The 17,057-nt window shown below is 38.0% G+C and overlaps 1 protein-coding gene across 7 annotated transcripts in view; it reads left to right on the top strand.

The window, feature by feature from the left end:
• The window catches only part of ARMC8 (armadillo repeat containing 8), a 73,595-nt gene that overhangs the window by 5,511 nt on the left and 51,027 nt on the right, over positions 1-17,057 (top strand). For 4 of the 7 annotated variants that reach the window (XR_012836702.1, XM_075760774.1, XM_075760776.1 and 1 more), the window contains exon 3: positions 12,515-12,586. The exons of 2 other annotated variants lie outside the window; for them this stretch is intronic. Coding sequence is in view for 4 of the 5 variants with exons in the window: in XM_075760774.1 (XP_075616889.1) it covers positions 12,515-12,586 (72 nt within the window). In the remaining variant the exon portion in view is untranslated. Of the gene's footprint in view, positions 1-2,905; positions 3,007-12,514; positions 12,587-17,057 lie in introns of those variants that run through there. One more of the 7 variants, XM_075760777.1, reaches the window with a different exon arrangement.

The raw sequence follows: 17,057 nt of genomic DNA, 5'->3' as shown, positions 1-17,057 counted from the left end.
TACAGTCGTGCTTGGGATTGTGCTGACCCACGTGCAGGACCTTGCACTTGGCCTTGTTCAACTTCATGTGGTTCGCACGGGCCCACCTCTCCAGCCTGTCAAGGTCCCTCTGGATGGCATCCCTTCCCTCCAGCGTGTCAATCACACCACACAACTATATAAAAATAGATTTTTAGAATAGTCTATATATAAAAAAAGTCTGTCAGTCCAAGATTCTCTTTGGGCACAGAAATACTGGTTTGCCCTTCTTCGTTTGACTTCAGGGTATCTGAAGAGATACTGAAGTTGGAATGAACTGATGCTTGGAGTGGAGTAGAAAAGGATTAACGTTCTACCAGAAGTGTCTTTCAGAAGCTTTACCAGATATTCTGCATACTTTGCTGAAAATCTTTGGTTCCTAAGACGTGCTGGTTTTTTTTTTCCTTCATCCTGGCTGAAAACACTGATGACCTAGATTTTTATTTTGATTGATGAAACTGTACGAACATCAAGGATCGGAAAATAGGCTGTCTTAAGGGGCTTTGTTTCTGCAGATTGTCTTCTGTTGCAACAGTCCTGTTCTTCATATGCTATCTAAGATGCTTGAATGACTAAATTGGGTTTGGGGCTTTTTAAAATTTTTTTAATGAAAACTAACTTCTGAATGAGGTTTCATAAAGGTACAATATAGCTAAATGCTTCCTGAACTTGAAAATCATGCCAATCGAGTTGTCATCTTGTAACTTGAGAAAGCTTTTAATTACATACTCTGAAAGTATTTAAATGATCAAATCTCTTCTTTTCTTTTCTTTCCCATGCATTGTCAGAGAGTTTGTGTTGAGAATCATCTTTTGTCCGGACAGTGAAGTCTTACCTGGCTAGGACCTTTGTCCTTTCTTCCTCATGGGAAAACTGAGAAACCATTTCCCTTTTGTCCAGTATGGTGCTGTATGTGGTTCTATTGATCTTATTTCAAAATATGAAGTTTCCTGCAGAACTTTTGTTCAGATCATTTCTATCCTCTTCGTCTGGGTATTAATGGTAGGTAGGAAGGGGAGAATTGTGTGTAACTGCCAGTAAATCGTGAATTTCAGTTCAGGATTTGAAAGGCTGAGATTCTTACAAGGATGACTACTGCCTTTTACTGTACCTGATGGTGAACTATTTAAAGCATGAAAGGCCCACATCTTCATACCCACATCTCTGTATAGCAGTGTATGTAATTACCTTTCTATTTACTGTCTTTATAAATGAGCAAGCTTAATATACTAGTTTCCTTCTGTAAACGTAAACTCTACATTGTGGTCATGCTAATGATTGAGAGGTCCTACAGGTTTGCTTTGTGCCTACTTACGTGCTCTTCTAAGCCTTTCATCTTCTACATGCTGTTCTACAGTTCAAATTTTCTCAAATACACTTTGACTGCATTCTGCAAGGTCAGCATTAATGTCAGGTGTGCAGCTATTGAATACATTTATTGTTGACAGTGTATAGACTACCTCAAACAGATATTGTAGGGGATTTAATACTGTGTTCTCTTAGAAGTTCTCTTAAATGTTTTGCTGTTATTGGCAGAGGAGCAGAGCTTAGATAGCTCTGTAAATTTCTGCATTGTTATAAGAGTTTCATTTGTCCCAAGATGGTTGCTGCAACATCATCCTCTCCTTTGCAGTGTGGCAGTATTTTATTTTATTTTTTTAAAAACAATTCTGGGTGGTGATACTTGAACTATAATTTGCTTTTCACCTGCTCTTAAGCTCAGGACCACATTGTGCAGATGCAAGACTGATACCTATTTTTTTCCTCTAATTTATTTGCTGGTCGGGGTTTCTTTGAGAGGGACTTTGTCATGCTTACATTTAGCCTGATGTCTTCAGAGAGGCAGTCTATCATTTTACGAAGAGCTACGTAATTCCATCTCAAGGACTGGTTTTGAAATGAGTGTTCTTTTTGACAAATGTGGCTTACCCAAGGTCCCAACTGTTTCTCATCAGGCTGTTCCTCAGCAGTCAGAGGGTGTCATCTTTTAAGGCTTGTAAATAAGCATCTTTGTGGTGCACTGAGAATTCCTATGCGCTGCTGGTTTTGTCCTTTATGGATATGCTTATTCAGTCAGCTGGAGTGACTAGACAAGCATGTTCCAAACTTGTGTGAGCATTTTATTTCTTAGGAAAGTGAAAGAAACATCCTATAGAAACGGCACTTGGTATTGAAGAACCATTTCAAAGCTTACGTCTACAGTATCTTCCTCTTTCCCAGGGGGCATGCCTAGTGTTGTGATTGGGAATACTGGTACAGATCTATGCAGTGTATTTAATTTGAGTTATTTATGCTTTCTGCAGAGTGGGATTTTGAGTGTTCGAGAACTGATGTTGTTGATAAGGAAAGTATAATAGTTGGCATATGGGTAAGAACTTGCAGACCACTTTGAATCTGACAGTTATGTTTTTGGGGTCCCTGCAGACGTAGGCTGACAGTGCTGCGATTGTTAGTGGTTATGCTCAATATTTTGAAGACTCTGCCACTGACGTTTTAGTACAACCGAGATGTAAGTGGGCTTACCTTTGTGGTAGGTTCTTGGATGCAAAGTTAGGTATGTGTTAAAAGCTCCTCTAAGGGACAATGGACTTGTACTTGCATTTGACTAGATGGTTTTGTACTGTTTGCTGGTTTCTGCCTTCTTCAAGGCACAAAACCTATCTTGTATCTCTTGTGGTCAGTTGCTTTGAAATTAATTGGGAATACCTCAAACAGTGTGGGGGGTTTTTTGTTTGGTTTTTTTTTTTTACATCCAACTTTTTTCATTTGTGTATTCTTGGATTTGAAAAAAAAAAAAAAAATTGTTCCGGGCATGTGTTTAGATGACTGTATAATAGTGTCTTGTATTTCTCAGCTATGGCAATTGGAATGAGAGCATCAGTGCAGTGTTCCACACATGCCTGCAGGGAAAGCTGTGTGAAATATAAGAGGCAGCTTCATGGAGTGGGAAGAGAAGAAATTCCCATCTCAGCTCTAATGGAGCAACAGGTACCCCCCTTGAGACAATTATGAAGAGGTTACTTCTGCCTCTTGTTCTTCATGTCCTGTTAAACAAACCTTCTCTACGACCAAATGGTGAACAGCACTTGTTTTCACATTGTGCATCCTGAACGTATGCAAACACATTTTCAGTCTCAATGGGCACTTCTGAACCTAAGTTTTCCGCAGGAGCCTTGTTTCGTTATTTGCATATTCCCTTGGTTCAGTTTTCAGCAGAATGGCCCTGTGGAAACAGAGCAGTCCTTAGAGGGTTGTTCCTGTTATACTTTGCCTCCGTACATTTTTGATCGATTCTGTTATCTCCTAGACAGTACTGTAGAATGTCTATTCTTTCAGATGCAATAGGGAACTTTGAGGTCTAATTGGCCAAGAACAAGTGATGTAACTTTTTTTTGAAGCATTGTTTTTGTGCGGTGTCATTCTTGAATTGAGGGAAGAGGCTTCTGGGTCTGTTGATAGTTCGTGAACTGCAGGATAGGCTCTTTGTGGCTTGGAAATGGAAAGTGTGTTTTAGGTTGCAGAATCTGACAGAAATTTGAGCAGGCTTAGGTGGTGCTGGGAGCGCTACTCCATTTGTTGATTTCTCCCTTTTAAGAGGTAAGCTGAGGAATCTAATAGCTAGACAAGCTTTTCACAGTGGTAAAAGATAAAATGGAAAGGCCTCAAACATCATTTGAGAATTAAGTAGTGCTCCGTGAAGAGTGGTTTTCAATATAATTGGTTTTGTAGAGTCAGATGGAAGAATAGCGCAGTTACAGAGGGAAGAGAGGAAGATGCAATAGGGAGAAAGTGTGTTCCTCTCATAGAATAAGATACTCTCTTGCTTTTGTGCTTTCTTTATAATGCAGCAAAAGGTATAAATGCATAATACTATTTTTCACAAGTAAATGCTTATGTATTGTAACTCCTTGTCTAATATTTAGAGGTGGGCTAAACCTTAGGAAATTAGGTATACCTATTACATTTGGCTAGCAGTCTTTAGCCTAATAAGGTTGTTTAATATTTCAAGCCTTGCAGTTGCCACTCCGAGCCTGTGAGAGAGAATTGATGATTAACAAATCTGTTTCACTGCTGCCTTTCAGAAGGGCATGAAGCCACTTTTCTCTAAAACCCCTCTCTTGCTGCCAACCTCAGAGTAGCGATACTGTTGCTGTGATGATTTTAGGATGAGAGGGGAGAAATGACGTCTGTCAGACTAGCTGATGTAGCTGGAGAAAATCAAGTGAGTATTGGTCACAAAGTTGGTCTTGAGGTCTGGGTTAGAAGTGGCAAACTTCAGGCTGAGCACAGTTGAATACTTTGAGGTCATTCAGATTTTAACTTTATTAATCTGTTAGACAAATGGAGAGGAGAGGTGGTTGCCTCTAATGGGGGGAAAAAATGTAGCGGGCAGTGGAGGGAGAAATAGTCATTATGCCCTTTTTGCATGTCTGTGGGGTGTTATTAAGACTGAGCTAGAGGTTGGGCCTGAGGGATGTGTGCCACAAAATCAGCAATGCTACCAAGTTTGTAATTCTTAATATTTGGATTTTGATTTTTTTGGTTCTAAGCTGCCAGTTCAATTTGATCAGAATAGCATTAAAAAAATTGAATTTACTTACTTTCCAAAACAAGCTCATTGTCAGTTTGCAATATGGAACTGTGTTCTTCTAGGCCAGCTCCCTGTAAAAGGTTTCTGGTAACATTCAAAGGACAGAACTCTATTTACTAATTAATTTGTCTGGCAGATGATTAAAATTATTTCAGTATGTCTGCTGTATTGCTAGTGCTAAACTGATAAATTCAATGTGTTGAGATTTTTTATTTTTATTTTTTCTTTGGGAAGAGGAAAGTAACAGGAGGGCTAGCTGGTAAAATTACTTGCTGAAACATACTTCAAACATGCTTTGTGTGAAATGCCCAGTGACTCCCTCATCCATAGAATGAGAGAGTTTATTTGAATACAGGTAAATTATGGAGTTTCTGTCCAAGTGAGCATTACTAATACCCATTTGAAAAAGGAAATTCAGGTATGACTAAAGCATATGGAGACTAGTGTATCATCTCACCTGATAGCTATGTGGAGATAAAAATCTGAGGCTATACTTTCATGTTGGGAAGACTTTAGATTATCATCTAATGGGCAGTAACTACGTCAAATAAAGAGCTTTTGGTGATCCTTCAGTGATTGCTGGCTGAAGCTGAAGTGAACAGTGCGCCGTACAATATTATGAGCTCACATCTGGGATCAGCTAAGCAGGTGCTGGAAAGACATTTTAAGGTGTTTTCCTGTACTGAATGAAACTTAAGAGTTCTTGTGTGAATGACATGTGGTGGACAAAATTCTTTCAATGATCTGTGGTGGGCTTAAAGTTGGACAATGGACAAAAATAATTGTAAATCAAGAGTGAATGAAAAATAGTGCTAGAAAAATGGAGTGCTATGAAATGCCTCTTTGCTTAAAGAAATTTCATTTAATTTTTGCTTTGACTGTGGGATATACTGCTGTATGCTGAAGGCAGTAGTCTATCCTGGGAGGGGGAATATCTTTCAGGGAGATAGTGACATTAAAAAAAAAAAAAGTAACATAGTTACTTAAATTTGGTTTGGGCCATTCATCTGAAGCAACTACAATGAAGGCTATTCTTTTCATGTGGTTTGGCTATTTCAGAATAGCTGTAAAAAAGTATTTTGCTGATCTGGTTGCTCCGTCACAGAGCAGGTGATCTCTCAGTTCCCAAGAGTTCTGCTGAACTGCAGCTGTTTCCCCCCACACCTCTCTGGATAATTCATTGCTGTTATGACCTAGTTTATTTAAATAGCAGAGATTGATGCTGAAATTGAAATGCTGATAACACAGAGCTCTACCTATGGTTTGTGTGGTTTGGGGTTGGTTGGGGTTTTTTTAGTTTAAAAAATTTACATAATAAAAGCTAGCTAAACTCCCATTCTCCACTGACGTCAAGTGTTTGAAATTTGAACTACATCATTCTTAAGGTTGAGTAGGCAATTTTTCTATTTATTAGTGATCTCATACAACTTGTAGTACAATTTCCAGACTTGGTGCAAAAGGATGAGGCAATAAAACATGCTTGAGAGAGAGGTGAGAGAAGCAGCATCTCCTGTTCTGTCAGTCAACCTAGAGATTTGAAAGAAACTTGAGTTGAAACTGCAGCCAGACATGGAGAGCTTAAGTTGTTAAGCTTGATAAGGAAGGCTAGCATGTGAATTGACTGACGTAAGTTTTTATATGGAAGTAAAGATTTGGTATGAGAGGTTTCTTCAGTCTGTCACACACATACGTAGCAAGATAAGTACTGGAAACTGGGATAGATTCAGGGTAGGAATAAGGTATAAATATTTCTGACTACAGGTATGGATCATTGAAACAGCTTGCCTTTCTATTTGGTAGACTTTCATTGGCAAGAAAACTTATCACAAGGTAAGTTGCTCCTCCAAAGAGGATACTTCAGATAGGAGTTCAAGCGGTTTCTATGGCATTGTGATATGGAAAAGTTGGATTAAATGATCACTTTTAGCATTATGTATGTTACATTCTACTGTTCTGCACTGCTGTAATTATAGCCATATGCTGTTTTTCTACAGCACTTTGATTTTATGCAATGTCTGAGACTACAGAACTAAGCTGGGGAGCAACCATGGATTTAGGGTTTCCTTGTTTAAATGTTGAGGTTTAGTTTACACTGTATGTGTTAAGTGTGTTACAGTTTCTAAGTGTTAAAACTCAGACAAGTTGAGTAACAGTGTGCTACTATGTGCTACTTTGTTGTTTCCTGTAAAATCATCTTTTTCTTTGCATCAACTGATATTTTTGAATGGAATTAGAAAGTTTGAAAGTTTTCTTCCCAACCTGATGATTAACCTTAAAAATAAGCTGATTTATTATTTCTGTGGTTTGCTTGAATTGGCAAGAATTTTTAACATTTTATTCATTTGGTTGGACAAGTTAGTAATCATGTTAGTACAAACATGCTCCCTGCTAAAGGGGTAGAAAACAACTCGCTTGTTGAGTAATTAACAGATATTCAAGCTGTAGTAGTGTCCTCCTTAGAAATTAATTCTCTCAAAATAATGATGGACATATTTTAACATGGAAAATTTGCCATTAATTCCTGTTGTTGATTGTTTTGCATCTGTCCATAAAAACGGGAGAGTGGGAGGAAGGGAGAAGGAAGAGGAGGCAAAAGCTATAGAATGCATATTGTCAAAACTTAGCTTTTGACTCGAGTCCAGCCAGGCCAGGTACCATTTGCTTATGTGATACTGAAGCTAGAAACTCTCCTGAAGTTGGAGCAGACAGTTTTTATTTGAGCTATGTCCTTGTATCAGCTACCAGTACCTCAGCTTTTTAGATACTTGTGTTTTGAGTTTTTGAAAACCTTTTCAGAATGATGCTTTGCGTCATTCTATTGTTTGTAATTTTGATCAGCCTCTGGTAGATAAATCTTCCGGTCTGACAAAGCATTGTTTAGGATGCTTCCTCTGTGTGCATAATTGTCTCAATCTCTTGTAACTATTTCATACTAAAAGTGAAAGCATTGACTCGAAGTGTCTAGGACTGTTTTTCCTTCTGTGATTGTTCTTCTCAGGTTTGATATCCTTCTCTGTCTAGGAACCTCTTAAATATGGCTACCTACTCTATTTTCTGAAGACGTAAGATGACAAAATATCCCACAGGCTGTTTATTTCCTCCTCTTCTGTGTAGTTCCTATTGCTGCTTCCTCATCAAGTCACTCTAGTTTGTTTAAAGATCTTTTGTGTTGCTTTGCTAGAAGGTGACATGGGAAAGCTCCAGGGCTTCGTATCAGAATTTTAAAATTCCTTATGTTTTTGCTTGATTTAAAAATGTAGGTAAAACCAAATTCTCACTGAGGAGTCCATGTATCCATGTTGCTTTCTCCTGATCTCTTTTGCAGAAGAGGTGCAGCATCAGGGCTTGCTAGGAATGCTTTAGAGGTCTGTTCTTGCTCAGCTGGGAAGTTAACTCGCACCAGTTCAGAGACCTGCACGCTAACTACTGGACACTTCTGGTGGTTTTGTGGGAGGAATCCCAAACTTAGAATGAACTTCATGAAGATGTTGAAGTCCAGTAATTTCTGCTTAGGACAAAGTTCAGCACCTTAAGTTGCTTCTACAATAATAATTTACATTGACATTTCATAACATTAATTTTTATTGACTAGGAATCATTAAAACTTACAGGCCATATTTTACTCACAAATTGTTATATTTAATATTGCTTCTTGCTTATCTGAAGAGGGCTATATCTGGTGCCTTTAAACAATTACACATTAAGCATCAGAATAAAACCAAATTAACTTCATACACAGTTGGCAGATTAGTTCTTGTAACTCTTGTTGAGCTGCACTTGGATGGAAATTAGATTTTTTTGTGTGTGTGTTTAATGTACTCCCAAAATATTTTATTTTAAACACTCATACTGTGCTAATACACTTTCAAAACTAGCATGCATTGCATTTTATTTATAGCTAATTATTGAACTGATTGCTTCTGATTGCTATGTTCTGAAAGATCATTAGAGCTGATAAACCTACCTGATAATTTTTTTCTCCTTTTCTAGAGTTTGTAGGAAGAAAATAAGTCTTTCTGCTTTTCCACTTTCTAGTTAAATAACTTAAAACTGAGTGGTCACAGGATTGAACTGATGAAACTATTTTCTTATTTCTTTAAGAAGCAATAAGAGACGGAAAAAGCAGTGTTTCCAAGTGCTTAGGATGTCTTTGCCGTATTGTACTGTTGGCAGCCTATGTTATCCTGCTTGAAAGTTTTATCACATAAGTTACTTTATTACGTTATAGTAAACATAGGCATAAATATCAACTATCAGATTTTTAAGTCTGTGTATTAAAATGATTGTAATTCACGTTATTTTGTTAAATGATTTGCAGTTTAGATTCAAACTAAATTAAAAGATTTAATACACCGGATATAAAAAACCCCACAACCCCAAAACACAACCAACCTCAAATGCATCTTAAGACCTTTGCTGTATGAAAGCTTCATGGTTTGTCTTTTGGCTCTACAGAAAGGTTCCTTTACGAGGCTGAGAAATGAAGTGGTACTGGAATGTACTCGGTACATGTGTAAGATCTGCATTTTTCTTCTGAAGCTGCTTATGCTGTGCTGTTGCCTGGCAGTAGGGATGATAACCTACGAGAGCTTGGAGCTGATTGTTGGAAAGCTTGTGTATCTCCCTCTTCTGAATCATGGTCTTCTCACAGATTAGGCCTAGGATCACTAGAGAATAGTTGTTCTTTTGAAGTTCTCATCTCCTTCTAATTGTGTTTTTGGTGTTTCCTTCTTCTTCGTTTCAAGGACTCCTTTTTGCAGTAGGAAATGGGAGCAGTGTGTGTGACATCTGGAAATAAAGTGGGTATCCAGTTTTGGCCTACAAATTTCTGAGGTTTCTTTGTTACCTCTCATAGAAGATAGTGATTTTTACTGCTTTTTCTCCTTGGATGAATCTCATGTCATCTTGGATCTGAAATCAGTCAAGCTCAGACTTGTTAGAGATGATGTTTTCAAATAAGGGAGTTGTCCCCAGTTTTTCCAAGGTTCACGATTCACCAAGGACTGGGTAGACTAGGACAGCACATGGTACTACTATGCTTCTTAAGGAGATTAGCTTCCTGATCAGGAAAATCTCCATAAAATGTAATGTGGAATCACATAATTATTTTTCATAGTAAATGAAAAAAAGGTCTACTATTATTCAACATTGGATTATGGCATTTTAAGGATATTCTTGGTTTCCATATCCACCTGTTTCCTGTTTATTGAACGGTTCATTTCTGTAAATGGCAAATTTGAAGAGATAAGTGTGGCCTGGAACTTGGGATAATGCACACAAACGTGGTGATCTTTGAGTCTGATCTCTGGCAGTTTTTGGTCACCGTACCAATTTGAAGGTATTTTACTTGCTTGCAGGTTGAAGTGGTCGAATGTACATGTGTTGGATTTGACAGAAATCTCAAGCTTGTGATGTATTTCTTGTTTATCTGCCATGACCTTTCTGAGGAACTTTATGAACTAGGATGGAGAAACTCATCTGAATCATTTACAGATCAGGACTGTGACATCACTAAACCTGTCAATTTGAGTGTTTATAGAACTTGACCATGTTCCTGCCACTTCTGAAAGGGTCTCTAAATTAAATTTTAACAGGCAGTAGTTAGTATGTATTAAATGGTTATAAGGTCAGCAAGCCATTCTGTTGTGGAGTTGATGCAGGAGTCACAAAAGTTTTTTGATGGTGTGTTTTTTTTTTTTTCTTTTTTTTAAACACAAAATAATGTGTAAAATCACCTGAGCAGAGCATTAAAATGTCACCAAAATCTGTTTGTTAATTCTTCAGAGTGCTTGGGAAATGCCTTCTCTTTAGCTTCTCAGGATGCCTTCAGATACATGATATGATGGAGCCTTTCCGATGACTCTGAGAGCTGGTGCCTAAGGATAACAGGGAGCAGTAGCCTTTTTACAAGTCCTAGAGTGGCCTGAGCATTTTAGTACCTGAACCTAGCACATCTGTTGGTACAGTTTCCCTTCCATTTGAGACATCTGATCATGGCTTCTGACTCTTAAAAACCTTTAAATGTGACCAGGGTACTTTCATATCAAGCATTCAGCATAGAAACCACTGAAGTTCTGTTTCCGAGTTTAGTGAAATCTTCAAGTCTATTCCTTAAATTTTCTTGGGCTTCCAGCTTAGCCTGTCTTCTGATCTTGCTCTTTCTCTTCCACCTCCTGTCTTGTGGTGTATAGTTACCAAATTTATGGGAGATATAACAGAAAGGTCCAACACTTTCTGCTGATACTCAGCTGTGTAAAAGTGTGTGCTGAGTAGGCAGATTCCTGTTAAGTAATGGCTCAGTTGACAAGTCAGATGGTTTCCTGATCCTGCCTGTGTTGAGATGCAGAACCGCAGTTCAGCGTTCAGCTGCTTTTGATGCTGCTCCCTCATTGGAGCTCCAAGATCACTAGCCAAACTTGAGAAATTAGATAGTCTCCATTTGCTTAAAATTCCTCAAGTGCTCTTCTGTGGCCAGGTAACTGTATGCAACAGGAGAGTGAGTCACATGGAGAAATACTTCAGGAGGAACAGGCAATTACTTTTTACTAATTGAGGTTTATAGACATTCTGTTTGTGCCAGTCCAGGTATTGCCTGCCTTGGCTGAGAAGGTGTTTTGGGTTTTTTTTAATAACTCTAATGAAGTGAATTTAACACTTGGGACACCTGCTTATTGCAGTGGAATTTGCATAGTTAGTAGGTACGTAAGGACTGTGTACTGTTCTTGCAGGCCAGGGTGGATCTTAAAGAACAGGACTACTCTAAATCTCTTTATGTTTGCAGATAGCAGGTGAAAGTGATCCAGCGGCAAGAGAATACGCTAACTTAAAGCAACCACTAAAGCTCCTAAATTAATGAATTACGGGCACAGTTAGCCAGTGATTAATTTATCAATTTTGCAACTACTAATCAACCTAGTTTTGGTTTTCTGTTGATGAAGAATTATTTGAATTTGGACTGGTTTTGTTCTCTGCTCTTATAAAGGTCCCTAAACCTAGAAAGTTTCCTAGAAATGGGTCATCTTGATTTTCTGAAACTGATCATAAGTTGCTAGCTTGCTTTCAGATTCTCTGGATGTTCACAGATGTTCATATCTTAAAGGTGGTGATGTTTTTTAGGATACAGTAGCAATTTTCTGAACAATAAGGTATCAAATCGTACATTTTCATAGGACTTCTTAGCGTTTGCAGCCAGGGTCCTCTTTCCAAGATGCTTCCCTTGTTCCTTTACCATAGTACAAATGCCTTTAATGTATTTAACCTTGCAGTAACTCTCAGACAGGAAAATGCTTTTGTTTCCGCTTTATTCCTGGGATTTTGACATACAGATGTTTAGGTGTCCTGCTGAAATTCATAAAAGGAAGCCTGTGGTGAAGAGGAGAGTGAAAGCCTGGTCTCTGGAGACTGGTGATAGTACCTTATTCCTTTTTTGTTTGGTTGGTTTTGTTTTTGTTGTTGGTTTGTTTTTTTTTTTTGTTTCCCTAGCTTGTCTTTTCCTGCACCTGGTTGAATATTCAGTTAATACTTTAAATTACCAACATTTGATTTCCGAACCAATAGTGTGTGTTTGTTTTTTTTCTTTTAGAAGTCTAGTGAATATATGGGCACAAAGAACCAGTATATCTAGTTTTCCTCAATAATGAGACTTCACATCTGGTGCACGTGTGAGATAGTTTGGGTTTTTGCTTGCTTGCATCAGCTGGGATGTAACGGAATCCCAGAGCTTTGGGGTATTTATCTGTGGGCTGTAGAAGCTGTGCCCTGAAGCTCTACTCAGTCCTGTAGGCGCAGCGTGGACATGTGGAAGACTACTTGATAAGCCTTCATGGAAATAGTAAATTCTATAGATTAAGCCCTCAGTACCTCAGCATAATTTACCAGGGTTTGTTTTTCTTTCTGGATTTACAGAGATATGAAAAATGCTGTAATTGGAAACAACAAACAAAAAGCCAACTTGATTGTTTTGGGAGCAGTTCCAAGGTATGTCCTTTGCTACTCTCCTTTTCACTGATTCACAACAGCTCTGGAATAATGATCCTTAGATCACAGGCACTTTTTTATTTTAACTTTGTAGTTGACTGCATACTTTAATGTAACTGAGAGACACTTGAAATATCTGTTAAACTCATGTATTGCGGACCAGGCTGATGAGTAATGCTTTTAATTTAGAATTTCATAGAATTCTCTAAAGTAGTCTTGGTGATTTTTAATAAACTTTATCAGCTCAGGAATGAAATCTTAATTTCTGACACTGATGATATTAATGATGGATGAAAGTGGTTGTAACTTAAGCCAATTGCCTGGTGAGCTCACAAGTGAAAATGTGTAAGGTTATGTTAAAAATATAATTTAAAAATATTAAAAAAAATCTGAGATAATTTGCTTGTCTTCTTCACCTGCTTCAGAGGATTAAAAATTATTGATCATACTTTATTGCTGAATTACTGCTTCAGCTGATGTTAACATTTTCTGGATCCTGATTCCACTAGTACAAATTTAACAGGTAACTTTAGCTATTGGATTGCTCACTGCAGCTTTCATTTCACTCCTCTTCTCCTCCAGCTTTCTTTCAGCCAGAATTTGCAGCAATGGAGAAGGAAAACATTGAGCACTGCATTGCTTGTGCTAGCAGTGTGAGACCCACCTATGATCCTTTTCCATTTAAATGGCAACTAGGTCCCAAACCGTCCTGCTTGAGAGAGCTGCTTCTGGCCTGTCAAAAAATGTGTTTTATTTGCAGGGAATATCTTCTTATTTACAGATTGAATTTGTGTCAAGGCTAGTCCTTTAAATTCTCTAGGATTAGCTGTGGGGAAACCCCCTCTACAAAACCTGCTGAATTATCTTCCGTTTTGACCAAATATAAACAGGTGAAGAGAAGACTTCACATGAGATGAAAAGATCGAAGTGGACATTTGTTGAAGACTATGCAAAGTTTAAGGAATTTTTTCAGCAACAGGCCCTAAGGGATTCTTGCGACTACTGTTGATTCTTGTGGTTCCCGTTTCAAAAGCGACAAGATCTCCGACTTGCAAATTTAGAATCTACCTGTTCTTAAATTTTGTAGGACTTCATGTTCCTTCAGTTATCCTGCTTTCTGCTGTTACTTGTTCTCTGCCAGTAATGAAAATACAATTTTTTTTTTTTTCCTGTTGTTAATGCCTTCTGGCTGTCCAAGTAAATTATATGGTTAACCTGTAACTGCAAATAAATTACTGGGTTTGGAAAATCTTAAAAGGTAAACTATCATGCTTATCCTCACAAGTTATCCTCAAATGACAGGAAATCTAATGTCAAACCTTTTCAGACTACAGGTACAGATGAAGGTAAATTGGCTGGGTTATTGTGGGAAAACACAATTCTCACTGGCTAAAACTTAAGTGGCGTCATCTACCCCCAAGTGCCTTTCTGAAGCCTTTAGAATGTCCTCAAGGTGTTACAGACAGACTCTAATAGATTATAGACCATTTGGATTAGAGAACTCCTCCTGTTGTCGTCTCTAACGAAGTGGTGGGAATTCATTGGCTTTTTTGACATGCCTTCTAGTTTGTGAAATTGTTGTTGAAGGTGTTAGAACCTTTGGAATTCCAATCTGCAAAGTCAAACCTCTCCCTCAATAAGAATAGGAGTAAGCAAGCTAGCATTCTTTGTTTTAAGTCTCCTCTGCAAAGTTAAGGAGGAGAACAGTTTTCTTTTCACAGAGTTAGATTGCAGTTTCCCAAGGGAAGTTGATTCTTTTCTGTAATGGCATGAGGATTGTTAGAATTCTGCTGCTGCTGCTTTGTCCTGTGGTTCAACTTCTTGTTTACTCATTTCTTACTTCTCTCTTCTTCCCCAAGTATTCTGCCAGCAAGCTTTCAGAAGAGACCTGAAGAACCCTTTCAGAATTCTGTCACTCAGTGGGAAAAAAACCACCAGTATGTTTAGATATTAGAACAGGCTCATAGGAGGTTTGGAAACAAGTTTAGAAAGTATATTTTTCAAATTGGGCCAAATACTACTGGTAGATATGAAGTAACCCTATTATTTTAAAATACTAGACTGGTACTTGGTTGGAAAGAAGTGAAAAGTCCTTTGAAGATGTCCATACAGGAAGAAAATACCAGGACAGAATGGCTGAATCGCTGTCATTTCTAGGCCAGTGGCCTCCTGAGTCCATGAGCTGACTGCTTAGTGGTCTCATCTTTAGAAAGGGAGATATATCTGTAACGTAAATGAATTTGTTTTGTCCCTTTGAAGTTTGGTCTGACCTATGGTCACTTCTTGACCACTTGTTCTGAAGGGAGTGCTAAGAAAAACAAAGTTGATTAAAGGAAGCTTGCAGAATTGCCATGTCTGGACTTAAGAACTAAGAAGTGTTGAGAACTGTACAAATGCGTACACAAACATGGTCCTAGATGTTAAGAATATAAATGTAGCCAGCCTGTATGTGGATTTTGTTTCTTAAGAAACAATTTTTTTTTATATCTCTTCCTCTCTACAGAATGAGAGTTAGTCTGTTACATTGTATGTATTCTATGATTCTCATGAAATGCTGGCCTCGGGCATCTTTGCCAGGACTGCAGCAATTTTACTTTTTGAAACTGTTACTTTTTAGTAGCGGTCCCAGAAAATAAAATTTCTAAAGTTCAGGGGGGAAAAAGGTATTTTAATGCTGTAATACCAAGTTCTTTCAGTGGCAGACCAACTTCACACAGAAAGTCAGCCTTGCCTAAAAATGGTTTACTACTATTACTGGCCTTCAATTTTCTAGGTTTTTTTCCTTATACCCAACATAAGTGCTAGCAGAGAATGAGGAAATCTGTAGTAATTATTGGTGTGCTCCTTCACTTGACAGTTTTATAAGAACAAATACTGCAGCTCTTGTGCCTATCAACGTCAGACACGTCTTCTGAGTCCGAGTTCAGTATTTAAAGCTTTTTGTCAGTTGCTCTTACCTCCTAAATAGCAGGAAAAAGATTTGAGTTGTCAGTTCAAATGTTCTTTTCTAAGTCATCTTGATAGGACTTCTGGCTCCCAATCCTCTGAGTTGTAATCAAAGCCCCTTTCTGGTGGAGTTTATAATAGAGGATACAAATAATGCTTGTTTACTGTGTAGTCCAGGCTGACAATCGTATTGTCATTGTATTCATTGCCACTTAATAACACCTAAGGCATAGGGGAACGAAAGACTCTCGTTAAAGCAGTTACCAGGGCCACCCAGATATCTTGCCATTCTTTGACATAACGTCAGAAGCTAAGTAGTCTTTCCCTCCCTACTCCTTGGTACCTTGAGGCTTCCTTTATATGCTTTCCCACAAACTCCGCATTTACATTTTAAAGCCACTGAATTAGTGAGTAGGTTTGGTTCTGTTGTAGGCAAAAGTTATTGCTCTTAAGCTCTTTCTGAATTCTGCAGTAAACAGTCTAAAGCCTCTGGCTTACAAAGATGGAATTGGAAAAGAAAAACATTCAATGAAATGAACACGTAAGTTCTTGATAACTCTTGTTTTGCAAGTCTGTGGACCACTTTCTGGTACCCTGAAAGATACGACATGCAGTGGATTGTAATCTGATCAACAGTGAGGCCTTTCAAGCTTATGATATATTTCCTCTCTCTCTCTTCCTCTTCCTTCATCTGGTGGATGGCAGAGCGTAGCGAAGGAAATGCTAAATTCCAGTCATCAGAGCATAGCTTTGTCTTCCTCTATGTTGTGGTTACCTGGTAAAGCTCTGAGCTGTGCCATTTTGTCAAAAATGTTAGCTGAATCAAGTTGTTGCTTATGTAATCGTTACTGGGAGTCTAATATTTAAAGTCTAATCCACTTCAGAGCTAGTTTCTTATTAAGAGCTTCAGTTATTCCTTTGCTCTAAAATGAATGTAGAGGTTTTTTTAAAACAAATCTTAAACCTAACCATCCAAGACCTTTAACAAAACCACTAAATTGTTCTGGTCGCTTACCAAAAATGACTTTTGAATTTCCAGCTGATTGTTCTACAGAGTCTTAAGGCATGAAGTCAGGTGTTTGGAGCTGTATACATGGTAGTGTACTTCCTCCCAAAGCTAAAGGTCTATCTGTAGGTAGGTGCAGCTCAAAGAACTTTATAGAGTTAATTTTTACCTTTCCCTAAGTAATTTATTAGAAATTCTGTTTAACTATTGGGGTTTTTTTGGGTTTTAATTTCTTTGGAGCACATTTTAAATGACATGTAGACAGCTGATGCACTCTATCTGTTCTATCATTTGAAATTTGAGTTCTGTGAAGCATACTGTTAGGTTGTCTGTGGAAGTGAAAAGTAGTAAAAATTTGGGGTTTTAACTTGTTTTTAGGGGCGTGAAAACACTGACATGCACACCCATGAAATTTTGTGTTTCAATTTATTGTTAAATATAATCAGATTCCTTCAGACAGTGTTCTTTTAGAGTTTGCCAGAAAAAGAAGACTGCTGCTTTGATAACTGTGTAACCTAC

The sequence above is a fragment of the Balearica regulorum genome, chromosome 9 (genome assembly GCF_011004875.1).
Source record: "Balearica regulorum gibbericeps isolate bBalReg1 chromosome 9, bBalReg1.pri, whole genome shotgun sequence".
Classification (NCBI taxonomy): Eukaryota; Metazoa; Chordata; class Aves; order Gruiformes; family Gruidae; genus Balearica; species Balearica regulorum.
The sequence above is the reverse complement of the archived record's forward strand: the minus strand, read 5'-3'. Positions and strand labels throughout refer to the sequence as shown.